Raw genomic sequence first — 20277 nt, forward strand, 5'->3', positions numbered from 1 at the left:
GGCTCAGCTAGCTAGCCGCGCCAGCGGGCTGGCAAAGCTAGCGTGGCTGGGTGGCTGGCTACTGGCTAGCCGGCTGGAAGTGTAAATGCGCCAGTGTCTATGCATGGATATTATCCGGTCAAGTGATAAGATCGTAGTTTGTCTGTTGCCGAAATGATTCTGAAACATTCTATATTTTTGAGGATTGATGATGAATGATGCAACAATTATTTTCGATGATTTTCCCTCACTTTTTATAATTTTTTTTTGCCCGTGTCGCTCACTTTTTGCGCGTGACGCACCAGGAGCTTGTGGAATTTGCGTGTGTCGCATGCGACGCGTGTGTTCTACGCTGGCGAGAACGTTGTGTACAGGGAAGAGGGAGTTGCGCAACAGCCGAAGTAAATCACTGGGGTTTTTTATTCCTTTTTAGTTTTTTTTTTCCCCGTTTTGCATTTCAGGCCAAATCGGAATAATAATCTTTTTTTGGTCCAGTTCTTTTTATATATTATTATGAAATAAAAGCAAAAATCGATGAGCCCCGTCGGCGTCGAAGGGATTTTGCAAGTCAACCCCTAACGGCTGCACGATCGCGAGCCATCTGTGTACGAGGAGAAATGAAAAGAAAAAATTAATGTTTATTTTTAAAATAACTCCTCAAAACAGAAGGCTGCCAGCTGTCTACGACTACTACGGCTGTGCATCATTCTCATCATCATGATCATGTCATTTACTCATTGCAATTGAATTTGCATGCTCCGTCCGTTTTTTGTTTTTGTTTACTGCTTTATTTCATGGTGCACAGAGAGTACAGTAACTTTGAAATAATGGCACAATCTAACATCATCCAATTTAGCTGACTTTAGCCCTCGCTTCTGGCTTACTGCTCTCTCCAATTCATTCTCCAATTTCATTTCTCAGTCATAGCCATAGGCTCACACTACTGACACAGATTTTAACATGTGGGACTTGGATAATCGTATCCCAACAAAGGAAAACGCATTTATCAATGCATGATTACTGATAAGTTATATTGGTTTTACTATAAAATACAATAAGTTCGAGCTTACAGGAAAGTTAGAAGGTGGATACTGTCTCATCCCTGGTCCTGGCTGTTGAGAATGTGGCCCAAATCTTTGTTGAGGCATGTTTGAAGGCATTGGTGATGATCCGTGCCCGTAAGGATTTGACGCCATCTTCTTCATCTCTGATAATTCCGGCGATTCCACCAAAAAAAAGGGGGGGTCATACGGTATGTATTGTTGATATCTCAAAAACTAGATATATTTATGATGGTTTTGCAACAAATTTTTTTTTAAATAATAATTAAATTCTCAATTATAAAATGACAAATTATTTAATGTAAAAATCTAGTCAAACATTGAAAAATCCTTATGATCAAGAGTTTGGGCTTATGTTTTCTACCTAAATAAAAATCGTCTCGGCTTCTTTGCCCTTTGTCTCGAAGAAGTTTAGGCCGAAGAGAGTTGGGAAGAGAGCCGTCTGCTAAACCTTTCCCTACTTAAAAGTACTTACTCAAGTAAGTAGATTTAAACGCTCCTATGGCAAAGTATATACCCGTTTGGATGCATATTAATTTTACATAAGATTTACTGGCAAACAACATTAAAATTCAATTGGAATGATGTTAAATAACTAATGTTTACTATGAGTTTGGTAAGTAACCTCGCTCAATGGCAAAGGATGTGCTGGGTCTTGCGATCTTGCTCATGTGTAATTCGAACACTACTATCACAGAAACGTGAATCTCGCTATTGTGTTGCATAGGGAAGGATGTCGCACGTAGTAATGGTCTCGGGATTGATCATAATCAGTAGGGATTTTTAGATTTGCACGTTCGCGTTTATGCCTTTAAATTTATTATTTACTCCATCCGTGATCCAGTCTTCTTGAACTGCTAGCTACTGACTGACCCATATCAGTTCATAATTCCAAGAAATTCCAAAAAACAAGACTCTACCGTCGCGTCTCTAGACTAGAGAAAAAGGTCAGGATTGGATCATTTTTTATTTTAGGTGTACCGTTGGGAAGTGGCATAAGCCATAACTAAGTCGTAATTTTGTAATGGCTTCATGCTTATAATGCAAAGGTTCCTCCCCCGGACTGTGCCAATTCTTAAGAGTAAGACCTCACTGTATAACACCAGGAACTGGACATAGATTAGAGGAATAGAACTAGAAGATTCTGCGTCCATGACTGAACCTTTTTGTATACCATTTCTTTTCATCTAAATTGGGTACAATTTTGGAACAGTATCAAAACAATAGAAGAAAAGACAGCAAACTGCAAATTATGATAAGTTAATGATTAAATACCAGTTGTAACAATCTCAAAATGAGTTCGAACGGAATGAAGTTACCACCCAAGTGTTTGTATGTGTGAATAAAAAATATGTGCCAAATGGTTGAAAAAAATGCGTAATTGTTGAGAAATGAGCAAAATAAGCACGGAATTCCAAGCAATATTACAACTCTGTCCCTCATATGCTTTTCTTATAGATAGTACAGTGCGCGACACTGGCACTGGTTTGACGGTCCCAGACTGGAAAAAATTGATGTCGGGCCAGAAACTTTTCAGAAATAGCCAGATTTACTGGTCCGACAAATATACCAAACTGTTACAAATCTTTTGTTAATCATAAAAATGGCTCTGCAGTCTCAAAAAAATGGCCCTTATGAATTATGTTGTAGTGTGTTTGTGTACTTTGCACTAGGTTTTTTTTTGGGGGGGGTAACAATAAGCAATAAAAGGCAGCAAAATAAAAATTAAGTCTCTTTTAGGTTTTTCTTTATTTGGGGGGACTAGTAAATTTTAGAATGGGACCAGTAAAAATGGAAAAACTGGGTATTTACTGGTCCAACATGAACAGGTTGGACCAGTAGAAAAAAAGGGTTAGTGTGGAGCCCTGATTAGTAATCATAAGAATCATTGGTTTTGAGCTAATATTCATGATGGTTTCACAAAGATAAGTTTATATTAATGTACCAGATCTAGATATATGGTGACAATATACCTTGATTTAAAAGACTTTCTCACAAAATAATTGTTTGCTGCACCAACTTTCTTTTACCTTTAATATAAATGTAAACTTATGTTGTAATTTACAGGAACTTTTGTTAAGTTTACTCCAACGATGTTATAGGACGAAGCCTGTTCATCGATCAAAGTAGAAATGTCTATTGCTGCTCTCCTTCAGACAAAATTAGATGCGCAACTTATGTTGGCATGGAGGGGTGGCAGGGGTATCGTAGACAGTGAAAAATTCCATGTTCTGTTAAGTGACATTTCCAATACCTTCCTTACTTTATCTTTAGCCTTTTTTAATCTTTTGTATCTTTTCAGAAAGTGGAAGTTTGAGTACTGTTACAGTCTTGAGTTGGTGCACTTTGAAAGTTTTGAAACGTCTTCAGGAAAAATGGAAGACCAATCGGGGACATTGGTAACCATCCGTCTCATCCGTTCATTTCCTCATCGGAACATCAAACACTTTGTCCTGCACAACATCAACCTAGATGATACTGTTGAGGAGTTTATGAACAAGATACGAGAAGGTTGGTGTGATATATCACTGCAAAAATTGTTTTTATTTATTGATTTAATTTGCAAGCTTTACTTATTGAGTTGTTACCTCTACTGAATTTTAACTTATAAAAATTTATTAATGGTTAGGCCTATCCTACACCTTTGGAATGAATGTTGAATTGAATTAAAATTGAATTTCTATTTGTCAGTCATTAAATTTTTCATTCACATTTATTAATCTTTATTATACATAGTAATAGTAATTTATTTTCATTATGGATATACTGTTTCTTTTTTTTTAATACATGAAAGTCAATGTAATAAATGATCATATTAAAAGAAGAAATAATGAACATTGTCAATTGTAAGTGATAATGATCCCACATACTGGTACTGATTTTTCACACAGACAATTTTATAAATAGTAAGAACAAAGACGGATATCCATGTCATTATTGTACCAATTTTATAGTATATATGCACAAATAAGATTGGAGGTTAATTAGGATAAGTGCATCACATAGTGTTTTTGTTTTGATATAAATCTGGGGAGCGTTTCATGAAAGTACTTGTCGGACGTTTTATCCGACAAGTCCTGTTTTATCCGACAGTTACCATGGTAACACTGCCTCTCAGCCAATCAAAATGAAGGAAAGATGTCAGATCTGACAACTTGTCGGACAAAAATGTTGATGAAACGCTCCCCAGAACTTTCACAAGTGTGTTTTTTCCTTTAATTTGATCTCTTAATTTTTCTCTGTTTCCTTTAATTTGATCTCTTAATTTTTCTCTATATTCAGATATCAAGACGAGAAGTGGCCTCCCTCCTCCATTTAGGAAACATGCGTATGATACACTGAAGATTGAATACAAGGCTTATGGATCAAAGGTAATAATAATAACCATATATTTACCTGGGGTAGCCACTTCATTTCTGAAAACTGTTCTCCCAGCGGGTCCTGCTATTATTATTACCTCGGCTTTAGCTGGGCTGCGTAGGCGCTCAAAACATTCAAAGAATTTCTTCTTATCAGGTACCCATTCACCTCACCTGGGTTGAATGCAGTCCAATGTGGGTAAATTTCTTGCTGAAGGGAAACACGCCATGGCTAGGAATCGAACCCACGTCCCTCAGAATGAAAGACAAGAGTCATAACCACTAGACCACGACGCCCCAACAATGATGTAGATAATGATGAATTTGAAAGCAGGGCTTGAAATAATCCAAGGCAATCCTTTGGTGGACTTGATTGCCTTCATGATGGGGAAATATTTCAAGGGAGCTCTGAGCGATTTTGCCCGTGAAATGCTAAAAAAAAGCCCTGGAAATCCCCATTAATCGCAATGTTATTAAAACGCCTATGAAATTTTGCATATTTAGGCAGTAAGTGTTGAAAAGTAGTCCCTGCTTCATAAACCTTAATACTGGTCTTTGATGTGGGGGGTGCCTTTTCCTGTAAAAAATGTGCCCTACTGCGAAGCAATGAAAACATTGACATTCAAGTACTTAGTATCGGTATTTAGCCAAACGAAATAAAACGGATACATTCAAGCACTTTTTGACAATTTTCAACATTTAGTAAGCACAACCTTTACCTTTTTTCCAGCTGGATCTGGAGGACAGAACTGAATCTGAATTAAAGTTTATATCAGACATCTCCAGCATTTTTCACTAAGTTTTTATCATTTAAAGTGGGTTTACATTTCATTTTTCATTTAATACTTGTTTCTCCACACTTTTCCCAAGCTTGACAATGATTAAAAAAATAGAAATCAAGCCTAAGCCATTTCATGTAAATCACAGCTCAGTGTAAAGCAAATATCGTCACGATGGCCTCTGTGTGTTGGGGAGTGGGGTGGGGTGCAATGCACTCTTTGAAATGTTTTGGGCAAGGAAACAAGTTTAAAAAGGTAAAAGATATCTTCAAATCAATTTTACTAGCTAAATTCCACGTGTTCTTCATGATTAAGGTCTACTTTTATTTGCATAACTATTTCAAAGTTCTGCGCAAATCATTTTCACTAACTTTTCAAAAGTAAGTGGTGCTCACTCAAGCGGAAATATTTTTCGACAGCTCTCTCGTCATTTGCTTAAATGGATCTGTACCAATGCTAAAATGTGGAAAAATCGTCAGAATATTACAAATATATCATTTTACAGGACTTTTTCTAAGTGTAAACTTTTTTTTGATACGCACTGTATAACTGCAAAAAAAGAAAGGGACATGTGTGTAGAAGAAGAACATCCAAGTTTTCCAGATGTTGGAACCTTATGAGACTTTTTGAGATAAGAAAGAGCAAGATCATCATGGTAACAACAAAACTGATGATTGTACAATTTCATCCCCTGTGGGTAGTGGGTAGTGGGCTTTGCCCACTACTTCAGGGCGTGACGACCCTGCCTGACACGAGTCCCGGGCTCAGCTGGCTCCGGCTGACAGTACCTGGTATGGGCCCCTTATCCAGGGTTACGGATACCCCACTGCCTTTGGGGTCACCTAATTTGTTAGGAGAGGCTACGGTCTGGAGATTTCGCTGTTGCTGTTCTAGGACACTAGACCAATTCAGATGAACTCTAGATTTAAAGGGTGGGGCCAGGCTGCGCATCCTGTACTCCACCTTAAAACTTCAGTGCGCAGGCAGGAAGACTCAGCTTACTGCAACCAAGAAGTCCTGCAGCGATGAGAAAGGGGCGAATCCGGCAGGTGTAAGATGACGCTGGCAGCCGCAGTTCCAATCTTACATGCAGGCGGCATAGGATATTGGTCGTCTCGATGTTGACCCGGAGATGACAACATCACCCGGCACACCCTATGTGACCAAGCAGCCCTGTTTAGGGAAAGCTCTGCTTGCTCCAATCCGGAGAGGGGCCTAGAAAAGGTGGCCTAAAGAAATGCTCATCTCCAATATACCCAGTTGGTTTACCACGGCCAACGGGCATCTTACCTTGTGGTCGAAATCAAATGAGAGCAAAAAAGTTATCAACAGACTCTAAAATGAAGAACATGAATCTTGCTTGTTGGAATGTTAGGACCTTACTAGACAACAATGCTTCTAATCGCCCACAACGAAGATCTGCACTCCTAGCCCATGAACTTCGTAGACTTGATGTAGACATAGCAGCCCTTAGTGAGGTTCGCCTCCTCGAGCAAGGTAGCTTAATTGAACAAAATGCTGGCTATACACTATACTGGTCTGGCAGACCGTCAGGCAGTCGTCGAATTCATGGTCTTGGCTTAATGATCAAGAACTCTATCGCCTCTAACCTTTCAAGTTTGCCAGTTGGCCACTCTGAACGCATCATGTCTTTACGTCTGCCTCTGCTCGGGCAGGAACATGCAACCATTGTGAGTGCTTATGCTCCAACCCTCGATGCCGATCCATCAGACAAAGACAACTTCTATGCAGACCTCCGGCTTATCATTGAGCGTACTCCACCAAAGGATAAGCTCGTGATCTTAGGTGACTTCAATGCCAGAGTTGGCAAGGACTATCAAACCTGGAAGGGAATCTTGGGAAGACATGGTGTCGGCAAATGCAATGACAATGGCCGCCTGATGCTAGAACTCTGTGCAGAAAAGCAACTGACTGTGACAAATACCCTCTTCCAGCAGAAGGATCGTTACAAGACTACATGGATGCATCCGCGTTCTAAGCATTGGCACATGATCGATTTCATCCTTGTAAGACAACGTGATGTGAAGGATATCCTACACACCAGAGTCATGCGCAGTGCTGACTGCAATACAGACCACAGACTTGTTCGCAGCAAAGTGAGGTTCCACCTGAAGCCCAAGCCCAGAAAGAGAACAGGTGTTGTTCCATCACATAAGCTCGACGTCAATAAGCTTCAATCACCAATGCATAGAGAAAAATATCAAGAAGCACTACAAGATTATCTTGGAGAATGCGATCCAAGCCTCAACAACGATCCTGAACAGATGTGGGAACAGATGAAAAAGGCAGTCCTTCACACTTCCAATGAAGTCTTGGGACCTTGCCCCAAAAGAAGTAAAGACTGGTTTGATGAGAATGATGAGGAAATTTCCAATTTGTTAGCTAAGAAGAGATCAGCTTTTCAATCCCACCTGGCCGATCCTTCATGCGACAGAAAGAAAGCGGCGTATCGTCAAGTTTGTAGCTTGGTCCAGCGCAAGCTCCGTAATATCCGAAATAATTGGTGGAAAGAAACTGCCAAGAGAATTCAACTCTACGCCGACAACGGTGACACAAGAAACTTCTATGAAGCACTTAAATCAGTTTACGGACCAACTTTTCACGTGCAATGTCCCTTAAGAAGCGCTGATGGAAAATCTTTATGTACAGACAAGGAGTCCATCCTCAATCGTTGGTCAGAACACTTTGAATCACTTTTCAATGCCAACAGGCAAGTGTCGGCAGATGCCATAAGTAACATCACTCAGCAGCCTCTCCAAGAAGAACTTGATAGGTACCCATCTTTACAAGAGGTTGAGAAGGCTATCAACCAAATGAAGTGTAACAAAGCCCCTGGAGTTGATGGAATCCCTCCAGAAGCCCTGAAGTATGGTGGCCCTGCTCTCCACTCCAAACTCCATGAACTTTTCAGGGTCTGCTGGGAGCAAGGCAAGATTCCTAGTGACTTAAGGGATGCTGTAATCACCACCCTTTACAAAAATAAGGGCGAAAAGGCAGATTGTTCCAACTATCGTGGTATCACCCTCTTATCCATCGCTGGGAAGGTTTTAGCCAGGATTCTGCTGAATAGGCTTCAGCCCACCATTGCAGAGCCAAATCTTCCAGAGAGTCAGTGTGGGTTTAGGGCAAACAGGAGTACCACAGATATGATATTTGTTCTGAGACAACTACAAGAGAAATGCATCGAACAAAACAAAGGCCTATACGTAACTTCCGTTGACCTCACTAAGGCCTTTGATTCTGTGAGCAGAGAAGGGATGTGGAAGATTCTGGAGAAACTAGGTTGTCCACCCAGATTCATATCCATAGTGAAGCAGCTGCATGTGGGACAACGTGGGCAAGTGAGGTACAAGAGTGACCTGTCTAATTCTTTTGTGATATCCACAGGAGTGAAGCAGGGTTGTGTCTTGGCTCCAACCCTCTTCTCAATTTTCTTTGGTATGATGCTGGAGCAGGCCATGAGAAATATACATGAGGGAGTATACATCCGTTTCCGTGCAGATGGAGGACTCTTCAACCTTAGACGCTTTAAGGCTCACACCAAAACTCGGGAATATCTTGTACGTGAACTGCTTTTTGCAGATGACTGTGCTCTAGTAGCACACAGCCAGCAGGATTTACAACGCATCACTACATGCTTCTCGGAATCAGCTCAGTTATTTGGCCTATCTATCAGCATGAAAAAGACTGAGGTATTGTTCCAACCTGCACCTCAAGCGGAATACTCTCCTCCGGTCATATTCATTGAGGGTTCAGAGCTAAATGCTGTCAAGCACTTTACGTACCTGGGAAGTACTATTTCAAATGATGCTAGACTTGACAAGGAAATTGACAATAGACTCTCTAAAGCAAACAGTGCTTTTGGCAGACTACGAAGGAGAGTCTGGAACAATCATCACCTTAAAACAGAGTCTAAATTGAGCGTCTATAGAGCTGTTGTCATCTCAACACTCCTGTACGGGGCAGAGTCCTGGACTTTGTACCGCCGTCACATACGCCTTCTAGAGCGTTTCCACCAACGATGTCTCCGAAGCATCTTCAGGATTCGCTGGCAAGACCATGTGACAAACGTTGAGGTTCTCAAAAGAGCAGGCTTGCCAAGTATCGAAGCCATCTTCATACAATTGCAGCTGCGTTGGGCTGGGCATGTCTACAGAATGGAGGAAAACCGCCTTCCCAAGATTTTGCTCTTTGGTGAACTTTGCTCCGGCAAGCGGAAGAGAGGTGCACCTCGTAAACGCTACAAAGACTCTCTAAAGTGCAACCTGTCCTTGTGTAACATCAGCCATGATATGTGGGAAGCGCATGCAGTGAATCGAAATGCATGGAGGCAACGCACCAAGAAGGCAACTGCTTCCTTCGAAGCAGGACGTCGTGCAGCCTTAGAGGAAGGACGCAGAAGGCGGAAGGCCCGTATTTCCACTCAGGACGCTGCCCCCCATGAGCAAGTCCATCCATGTCCAAGATGTGGGAGAGTGTGTCTCTCCAAAATTGGACTTTATAGTCACAAAAAGTCATGTAAATCTTCCTAATCTTCGCTTGCGAAGTTCAGCCATTATTATTATTATTAATATCGTTATGGATATTATGATTATGACTGTAAGATGATGAATGATGATGATGCTTATGATGATGATGATGATGGTGATGATGATGATGATGATGATGATGATGATGATGATGATGATGATGATGGTGGTGGTGGTGGTGGTGGTGGTGGTGGTGGTGGTGGTGGTGGTGGTGGTGGTGATAATGATGGTGATGATGATGATGATGATGATGATGATGATGATGATAATGGTGACAATGATGATTATGATATTATTTGTCTATGTTGGTTTCATCATCATTTTTTTTATTGTTATCATTATGATTAGCATAAGAACAATTCCACACATATATCCAACCCTATTTGTTATTCATTCCTTTGGCTTTGTGAAATGGTTTGTATCTTTTTTCCAGTTCATATGAAAAGTTGCAATGCTCTCAAATTGTTAAGGGACAAGTCCATCCCGACATAAAGTTGATATGAATAAAACAAAAAAAAAACAAGTATAACACTGAAAATTTCATCAAATTCGATCAGTCAGATGTAAAATAAGAAAGTTATGACATTTTAAAGTTTCGCTTTAAAAAAAAAATAGTTATATGCACATCCTGGTCAGTATGCAAATGAAGAGAGTGATGATGTCATCCACTCACTATTCCTTTTTTTTTCAATATAGAAAATATGAAATATTCTAATTTTCTCCTTATTGTCTTATGAAACAAAGTTTATTCCTCCCTGAATATGTGGTAATACCATTTTTTTTTTTACATTTTATGAATCATTAAAGTTGGTCCTTATTGTCAAATCCATAAAAATTGAAATATTTTTAATTCAAACAGTAAAAAACAAAAGAAATAGTGAGTGATGGACATCATCAACTCATTTGCATGTGACTCAGTTGTGCATGTAACTGTTTTGTGAAAATCAATCAAAACTTTAAAACGTCATTACTTCCTTATTTTACATCTGATTTGGATGAAATTTTCAGCGTTATGCTTGCTTTATTCTCTATTGATTCAAATCAACATCTTTCTGGGGTGGACTTGACCTTTAAGGCATAATACCAGTCTGTGTTGTGAATTTTTTTTAGATGAAAAATTAGCGTAGGATGTACAAAAGTGTTGTTTACTATATGGAATTTACCATTGTTATGAAATTACTATTTCTATTATCATCACCTTCCAATAAAATATTATTAAGAGATGTATGGATGGGTGGTTGTTGTGTTTTGTGTTTTAAAGGACAAGTCCACCCCAACAAAAACTTGATTTGAATAAACAGAGAAAAATTCAACAAGCATAACACTGAAAATTTCATCAAAATCGGATGTAAAATAAGAAAGTTATGAAATTTCAAAATATCGCTTCATTTCACAAAAAACAGTTATATGAACGAGCCAGCAACATCCAAATGAGAGATTCGATGATGTCATTCACTCACTGTTTCTTTTGTTTTTTAATTTTATTGTTTGAAATATGAAATATTTTGATTTTCTCGTCATTGGCATGTGAAATGAAGTTTCATTCCTCCCTGAACACATGGAATTCCATTATTTTAACATTTTGAGCTTCAGGCAGGAAGGTCCTAATTGTCAAATTTGTAAAATTGAAATATTGTATAAATCAAACAATAAAAAACAAAAGAAATAGTGAGTGAGTGACATCATCAACTCTCTCATTTGGATTTAACTGGCTCGTTCATATACACTATTTAGTTGAAAATAAGCGAAATGTCATAACTTTCTTATTTTACATCCGATTTTGATGAAATCTTCAGCATTGTGCTTGTCTGATTTTTCTCTTTTGATTCAAATCAACATTTTTCTGAGGTGGACTTGACATTTAAGAGGTGTTGCAGGAAAATATTTCTAATCAATTTAAAATTTCTCTTGCTAATTTACGTTTGATGATGATGTCAGCAATCATAATGATGCTCATTATGATAAGGGTGAAAAAAGGTGTCTATTTTTTGTAAAACATTTCAAAGGCAAGCAACCCCCCCCCCCACACACACACACACATAAATGTAGGACCCTTTTTTTTCTTGTCAAAAGAAATGATGGGAAAATGATCCCATTTAAGTGTTGACAAGTTGTTGTTTTTTGGGAGGTTACATGTTTTTGTTTTTTGAAAAATTCCCCCCCCCCCCCGGCCAATCCTAGATCTGCCATTTTTTGGTAATACTGTAGTACATGTAACTATCAAAACCAGCAATTCCATGGGGTTTTTTTAAAGAAAAACAGTAATTCTAATAGTTTTACTCCCCAAAATGGGTCTCATTAGAAAATATTCATCATTCTGAAAACCCTTTTTTTACTTTGAGGAAGTCTTGTTGGGGGGGCGGAAGTCTATTTTGAAGCATATTTGTCTTCAGGTTATCATATGCACCTGTTGGCTGGCGATATAGTCATGTATAAGGGCATTAGTTACAAGTTCACAACGTGTTTCTCTGCTTTGGTACCATGGAAAAATAGAATGACCCAATTACGGTGACCTTCCTCCATCACATATTTTGCAGGGTGCATGTTGATGAGCCTGCCTTCAATTCACACTACAAAGATTTATCGCAATTCTGTGCAAGACAAAATAAACTCCTCAAAAAAAGTTTGGAAATCTGACTTTGATCGACTATCCCTCCTCGGTTTTAATGAATATTAATATGTGATTGATACCAATGAATAGATCATTTAATTTTCTTGAAAACGATACCCTACATGATATGATTATGGTTCACATGGAGGTGCAGTGCCTTGAAATGTGGGGCAAGGTAAACATTCAAAAGTTGCAAAATGACACAATATTGAAAGTCACTGTTCTTTTTTTCCGTGGTGATGAGTGAGTTTCTCATCAGTTTCATTTGTTTTCATGCACCTTAACATTAACATGGAATCAAACACAAGGCACCTCGATCTGCACAAGCAAACACATAACAAACAAACAAACATGCATGGGTATTCCAAACCACGACTCAAACCATGTTATTTCACAGAACTATCACTACATAAAACACAACAAAATGTAAAAAATGAAGCTCTAAGCAGGGGCTTGATTTGAATGGATTTTCATCTCTAGTGACACGGACAAAAGAATCAAGTTCTTTATTGACCCTTCAATACTATTTCTGCTCGTTTTGCAGCTTTTCAATTCAGACTTCATCCAACACTTTTGAATCCTGCTCTTTATTACTTGATGGCTTGATCGTAACAAGCATGGTATAATTTTAAGGAGAATTAAATATCTTTTGAATGATATCAAATATGCATTGTGTAAAATTGGCAGTGTGAGAAATTAATGGCCAAACTCAGATTTCCAATCTTTTTTTTTTGAGGGGTTTATATGTAGATAAGTACATCGTTTACATTTCAGTGAACTTTAGAATCTCCCAAATTAATTTTGAAATCATATAATGAAACTATTTGAAACATTATGCTTTTAAATCAACATACAAAAAAAGGGTCCAATTACAAATGCGCACTATTGTCAGATGGCACTAAATTTACACTTGTAACATTGGTTTGAGAAATTGAGAACCCTGTTTATAATTTCATTTGCACATGTTTATTATTTGAATAAGCAGTGAACTCATTAAAAATTGTACATTCAATTTACATTTAGATGCTGAAACCATTATGTAGCTCGTAATACACCTTTGTGATATTGGACTATTTTTGCCTTTGAAAGGGGAAGTCCTAACAAAAAGTTTGTTAGTAAAAATACCAGAAAAAACAGAAAATATTGGTGAAGGTTTGAGAAAAATCCATTATACAGTGCGTATCAAAAAAAAGTTTACACTTTGAAAAAATCCAATAAAATTATACATTTGTAATGTCCTGAAGATTTTTCCACATTTTAACATTGGTACAGATCCATTTAATCAAATGACGATATAAATGTCGAAAAATATTTCCGCTTGAGTGAGCACCACTTACTTTTGAAAAGTTAGTGAAAAATGATTTGCGCAGAACTTTGAAATAGTTATGCGAATAAAAGTAGATCTTAATCATGAAGAACATGTATAATTCAGCTATTAGAATTGATTTGAAGATATCTTTTACCTTTTTTGACTTGTTTCCTTGCCCAAAACGCTTCGAAGAGAGCATTTCACCCCACCCCTCTCCCCCACATACCGAGGCCATCGTGACGATATTTGCTTTATACTGAGCTGTGATTTACATGGAATGGCTTAAGCTTGATTTTCATTTTGTTAATCGTTGGCAAGCTTAGGAAAAGTCTGGAGAAACAAGTATTAAATGAAAAATGAAATGTAAACCCACTTTCAATGATAAAAATTTAGTGAAATAATGCTGGAGATGTCTGATATAAACTTTTGTTCATATTCAGTTATGTCCTCAGATCCAGCTGGCACAAAAAAGGGTAAAGGTTGTGCTTACTAAGTGTTGAAATTTCAATTTGGGTGGCAAAATCGTTACAAAATGCTTGAATGTATCCATCTTATTTCAACTGACTAAATGTGCAAGGGAAATGTATGAGAAATGTTTTGCAGGGTAAGTTTGATTTCACTGTTTCCCCTTAACACAGCGTGAAAACGAGAATTTCTGCACAAACTGATTTCTGCTAGCTTTACAAAAATGGACAGTGCTCACTCAAGTGTAACATTCTGACAAAACTTTTACTTTCATTGGATAGATGAGACCCAAACCCAAGATTATATGTGAAAAAATTACCCACATGTTGTATATTTTTTAATTCCCAGGGCTTTTTCAAAGTGTAAATTTTTTTTGATACGCACTGTATAAAGATTAAGAAAGTTATTAGAATTTTAAGTTATTGATTTGTGACATCAAATATGAGAAGCTCAGCTGCCCCCATATGATATGTAATATAAAGTGCATAATTTTCCATTCTTTCATGGTTCATGATGACTAAAGGCCACCGCACACCTTACGACTGTTCGCGATCCGATTTTGGAACAAATCGCATTTTGCTAATTTTCTGAAAATGTGAATGGAACATATTTCATTTGTGGTTAAAATCGATTGAAAGAATACTAATATAACCATTTTGAAAGAGTGCAAGCCTTTATTTTCGAGTAAAGGCCAAATTAGTTTCAAATCGTTGTCAATGTTACAACTGCTATGACGTCATTACGACTAGATATTAAATTTGCTTTTATTCTAAGAAGGATGACAGCATAGTCACAGATTTGAACATAGATTTCGTACAAAGATTTCGAACATTGCTCAGTAAGATATTTCGAGTCTCAATATTAGCATCAAATTCTACTACATTTTATTCCAAAATTGAGTCGCAGACTAATCGTAAGGTGTGCGGACGCCTTAAGATATAATTTGTCAGCTACTCTGTTTATTTAATGAAGGTACAATAAAACCCATTTTCATTTTTTTTACAAAATGGCATTTCATTGATTTTTTCACTTATGATACATGGCAAGCTGCTCGCATATGAAGTCACACATCAATCACCAATATTTTCTATTTTTCTGCTATTTTTTATAATAAATTTTTTGTCAGGGTAAAAATTTGATAAACAATAACAATTCTCTTTCATTATGAAAATCATACATGTAAGAGATGTATGATGGTAAATTGCAAATTAGTCTAATGCCATTCCGTCCATCAGCATTTCGTCTAAAACCATTTAGTCCAATCATCACCTTGTCTAATCACCATTTTGTCTCGTAACCAGTTGGTCTAATATCCATTTCATTTTCATTCATTTTGCACAATTTAACACTTTGTCCAATTAGACCAAATGGTATATATGGACTAAATGGCTATTGGACCAACTGTTAGACAGAATTGCATTAAACTAAATGAAAGTAGACCATGTGGTGAGTGGACGAACTGATGGTAGACCAAATGATAGTAGACAAGTTGGCAATTGGTCTAATTGGCATTAGACGAATTGGATAAAAACCATATATGACATGTATGACCTACTTTACCTGTTAATAAGCCAGCTGTTGTGTAATTTGAATCTTTTAATCAGTTCTTTATATAACAATATTTTGTTGTAAAAAAAAGAATTCTCTCTCTTTTATCAAACTCACTCATTGATATTGATCATAGTTTTTATCAGCCATTTCTCATGTGGCTATCGTGTGACATATACTGGACATTTTCAGTTTTAATTTGCGGCACTTAAAACAGTTTTCACTTCTGTTTCTTTTCAAATTCACTTGTGGTAATGATTATGGAGAAATATTTCACGTGCATTCATGTTTTTGTTTAAGTCATTTCAATTATTTTTAATTGTGACTCATGTGGAACAGCATTGCTTTGGTAGGCCTACTGGCATGATTGACAAACAATTTTGAATTGAATTGAATTGAATGAAGTTCATTTAAAATTAAAAATATACAAAATCAAGTTATATACATGTATAAACAAACACAAAGCATAAAAAACAAGCCAATATACAAATTAGCAATAGTTCTTTTAAAGGGTATTATTGGATGCCCATTAAGGCAGAATGTTTGTGGTGTTTGGTCACCTGGAGAAAAAAAAATTAGATAAAGGATGATGGAATACAAACATGTCATAATATTGTGAAAGAATTCAAAGAAATAAATGAAGCGAACAGTGGAAGGCGTAGCTTAAATCAAGGTTCCCCAGAGCTACCTGCCCTTTTGGAAAAATTGGTGAAGCCAAAAAAATGTCTCTGCCGGGATTCGAACTCAGGCCCCCAAGCTTGAAACGCGGATGCCTTAACCACTAGACCACAGAGATGGGCTAGTGGATAGGGCGACCTCGATCCGATTGACCGTCAAATGAACAGATTCTCGACACCATACCAATTAAATTTCATATACATTGTATAGGGCCTACATGAAAATAAACACTTCCATCAATTGCAATGGAAAAATTATTACAATATATACGTCACAGGTTTTTTTGAGAATTTTATATACATTTATAATGAGAGTGTATATGTACACACATTAACTGTCCATACTGCACATAAGCTCATTTTATAAGCCTAAGTTGCACCCCCCCCCTCCCGCCCCATTTGCTTTTTTTATGACAGATGTCATTTAGGGATTAACAGTTATACCAATTATGATTATTTGAAGGTGAAAGGTTATTCTCAGGAAATACTAATTACTTATTTATGGGTTGATTGTGTTTTCATGAGCTGGATTTGATAATTCCAGCTCTTGGTATGAAGCTGCATAGAATGGCTGTTGTCGGTCATTTCCATTGTGCACTTGTTGCATATATTTGACATACTTACAATTTCACCATGAATTCACTGTTCTCCAACTCCATACATGTACACATTTTTTGCAAATAGGCCTATGTTCTTATGCTGAGAATTAATTAGATCCTCAAGACGTAGTCAGCCTATGCTATTAAAAAAATATTTAAAATTTTAAGCCTGTCACTCTACTAACTACTATTGTTTAAACTTTTAAACGATATGATTAATATTTAAAACTTGTCAATATTAAACAAGAGTTTAAAGGAGAATGAAACCATTGAAACAAGATAGCTTGTGTGAAAACAGAAAAATCAAAGAAACAGATCAACGAAAGTTTGAGAAAAATCAGACAAATAATGAGAAAGTTATGTGCATCTGAATATTGCAATCAATGCTTTGGAGACAGCAAATTGGCAATGCGACAAAGATGTGTGATGTCACTGGTGAACAACTCTCCCCCATTACTTTAGTATATATTTCACTTGAATTGCCTCTTTTATCACATCTATCCATAGATCATGTGTTCTTTCTACATGAGGGCATGTATATAATACATATTTTTTAAGAATACATCATGGATAAAGAGTTTGTATCATCATAAGAAAAAGCAAAGAGACATTTTGAGGGTATTTTATAGTCCACCAAAGGGAAAGTTGTTCATCAGTGACATCACGCATCCTTGTCGCATTGCCAATAGGAGGATCTCCATAGCATTAGTGATTGCAATATTCAAATGCTCATAACTTTCTCATTATTTGTCCGATTTTTCTCAAACTTTCTTTATTCTTATTCTTTGATTTTTCTGTTTCTACACAAGCCTATTTGTTCCAAAGGTTTTATTCCCCTTTAACAAATAGTTGTTTGAGTGACAGGCTTAGATAACGTACTCAAATTTTTACAGGTAAAATTATAGAATTTCTTATGTTAATAAATTTAATGCAACAGGGTAGAAACCTTTATATTTTATGACTCTATTTTCATTAATTTGTCGCTTAATCCACGAAGTAGCACAACGTCACAAAATCACATGAAAAGTTAATTTTAAGTTTCTTTCAGGTTTAGTATTCTCAAGCTATGGTCTATCGTTTTACCGATATTTAGAACCCAATTCTCTCTACTTAATGAGTTGATTAAAGTGAAAAAGTGACACTAGCCTCAAAATCCTTTGTAAAAAATGCACGAACCGGCACGCAGGTGCGCGCTGTTTCTATGCACAAGACGTCACTTGTGTTTGAATCACTGCTATGTCAAGATTTGATGTTCATTCAATACATTTTTAATATGCTCTTGGTATGTGCATTCTTCATTCTGTTAAACTTCACAATCATAAAGCAACGGGCAGTTGAAAATGTAAAAACTTTTTTTGTGTTTATCTCGAAAAGTGATTACGCGCATCAACGGTCGGGTGTGCCACTATTACCGTGTTTACACATTGACTCGGCTCGGGTGTTGAATCCGCGAGCCGGGTTGAACACTGCGAAGAAGGGATCAGAGATCGCGTTATACATACATATAAAAAAGGCGAGTTCAACACGGCTCGCGGATCTCGAACAGAAGAATTATGACGTCGCAAATTAAACGCGGGAAATTCACCGCCGGAATCGAATCTTGTCCGTGCGAACAACAACAATGCCAAAAGTGAAAGCGCGCGCAGTGACCTGGTCAAGAGAGTTTGACACGGCTTTCTGTTTACACACGAAAAAATTGCCGAATCTGACTCGGCTCGCGGGTTGAAACCTACGATTTTGGCGGATCAAAAAAGCCGTGTTCGACACGGCTCGCGGATCACACTGATCACGTTTACACAGCATAAAATTGCCGTGTTGAGCACGGCTCGCGTGTTGAACCCCCGAGCCGTGTCACTGTGTAAACACGGTATATGTGGATTCGGCAACAAATTGTGGCTATTTCTTTCATAGCAACCTAGTATTATATCTGAGGTCCATACATAAAAGTTAATATGATAATAAAATTTGCAATAACAGTTAAAATCTGCTGAAATCCTTTAATCTGATTGGCTGATAATAGATTTCTTATAAAAACTGTTCATTTGTTATTTTAACAATTCTTCATGAAATGGGACCCATTTCTCAATATTCACTCAGACACTCATCCTAATACGGACTTTATCCTTTTTTTTCAGTTGATGGCAGAAAGGCAATGTGTATTTATGCTGCTTGGGAAAATAAGAGTCCGTTTTCATTAAACGCTTCTAAAACTAATTTACTAGAAACCGATTCAGGACACCAGTTTGGAAGATCACTTTGCTAGCATTCCCACTTGATCACATGAAAGGGATTTTCAAAATCACTTCACGTAAAGCGATCTTGTTGCTATGGAAACTCTCTCAGTGGGATGACACGTTTCGCGCGAAATTCAAACCTGCAGCATTGGCATTCTACACCAGTCATGTGGAGTAGCACGCTCAAAAATGTGCAAAGATCGCTTCCCGAAGAACGGTTGTGTCCTCACGCTAAAACCAGTTTAACGAGGCAAAGCGATCTTGAAAACTACATCGCGAGGTTGTCTTCTGAACTGGTTTGGAAGATCGCTTCTAAGACCACTTCGACCGTTTTCACTACGTGTTAAACTAGTTTCCACTAGACTAGTTTTAGGAACGTAGTGAGAACAGTGTCTATATGTTGGCAGAATAATATTACATGAGTCATAGCATTATGATTGCAATGGGAAAAAACTGGGTGACCTTCTGTTTCATATTAGACTTATTTACACCTTTCAGATGCTAGAAGCTTTATACAGAATGAATACAATGAACGAGTCTATGGACAAAACAATGACAACGAAATGAAATGAGCCAACCGTTGTATTGGCTCGGATGGTAGAGCATCCGTCTCGCAACCGAGAGTTCAAGCCCCGGCCGTGTCAGACAAAGAGATGTTAGCCGCTGCTACTTTATTTGGCATTCAACAATTTAAAGGGGGAGTGAACCGTGTGTGGTCTCTCATTGGCTGTGTGTTATAAATATATAGCCTTAAGATATACGATTCCAGATATCCGCTTACACTACAGAGAATAAATTGACCTATAATTATATTTGTATAGAGAAACTAAAATGTTTTGAGAGGAAAAATAATCGTTTGCTAATTGGTAACATAATTATTGCGGTATAAATGTAGAGTAGTTACATTGTAATTAGCATATTATCATTCAAGTAGGTCTATATTACCAGACTACCCTAGCATTTACCGTGTTTACACATTGACTCGGCTTCGGGTGTTGAATCCGCGAGCCGGGTTGAACACTGCGAAGAAGGGATCAGAGATCGCGTTTATACGTACATATAAAAAGGCGAGTTCAACACGGCTCGCGGATCTCGAACGGAAGAAG

General features: G+C 37.5%; 1 protein-coding gene across 2 annotated transcripts in view; it reads left to right on the forward strand.

The window, feature by feature from the left end:
• The first annotated feature begins 1444 nt into the window (after positions 1 to 1444).
• Positions 1445 to 20277, forward strand: part of LOC121426366 (UPF0538 protein C2orf76 homolog) — a 43464-nt gene continuing 24631 nt past the window's right edge. For both annotated transcript variants that reach the window (XR_005971599.1, XM_041622647.1), the window contains exons 1-3: positions 1445 to 1519; positions 3343 to 3551; positions 4323 to 4411. Coding sequence is in view for 1 of the 2 variants with exons in the window: in XM_041622647.1 (XP_041478581.1) it covers positions 3416 to 3551; positions 4323 to 4411 (225 nt within the window). In the remaining variant the exon portion in view is untranslated. The remainder of the gene's footprint in view (positions 1520 to 3342; positions 3552 to 4322; positions 4412 to 20277) is intronic.

The sequence above is a fragment of the Lytechinus variegatus genome, chromosome 13 (assembly GCF_018143015.1).
Source record: "Lytechinus variegatus isolate NC3 chromosome 13, Lvar_3.0, whole genome shotgun sequence".
Lineage (NCBI taxonomy): Eukaryota > Metazoa > Echinodermata > Echinoidea > Temnopleuroida > Toxopneustidae > Lytechinus > Lytechinus variegatus.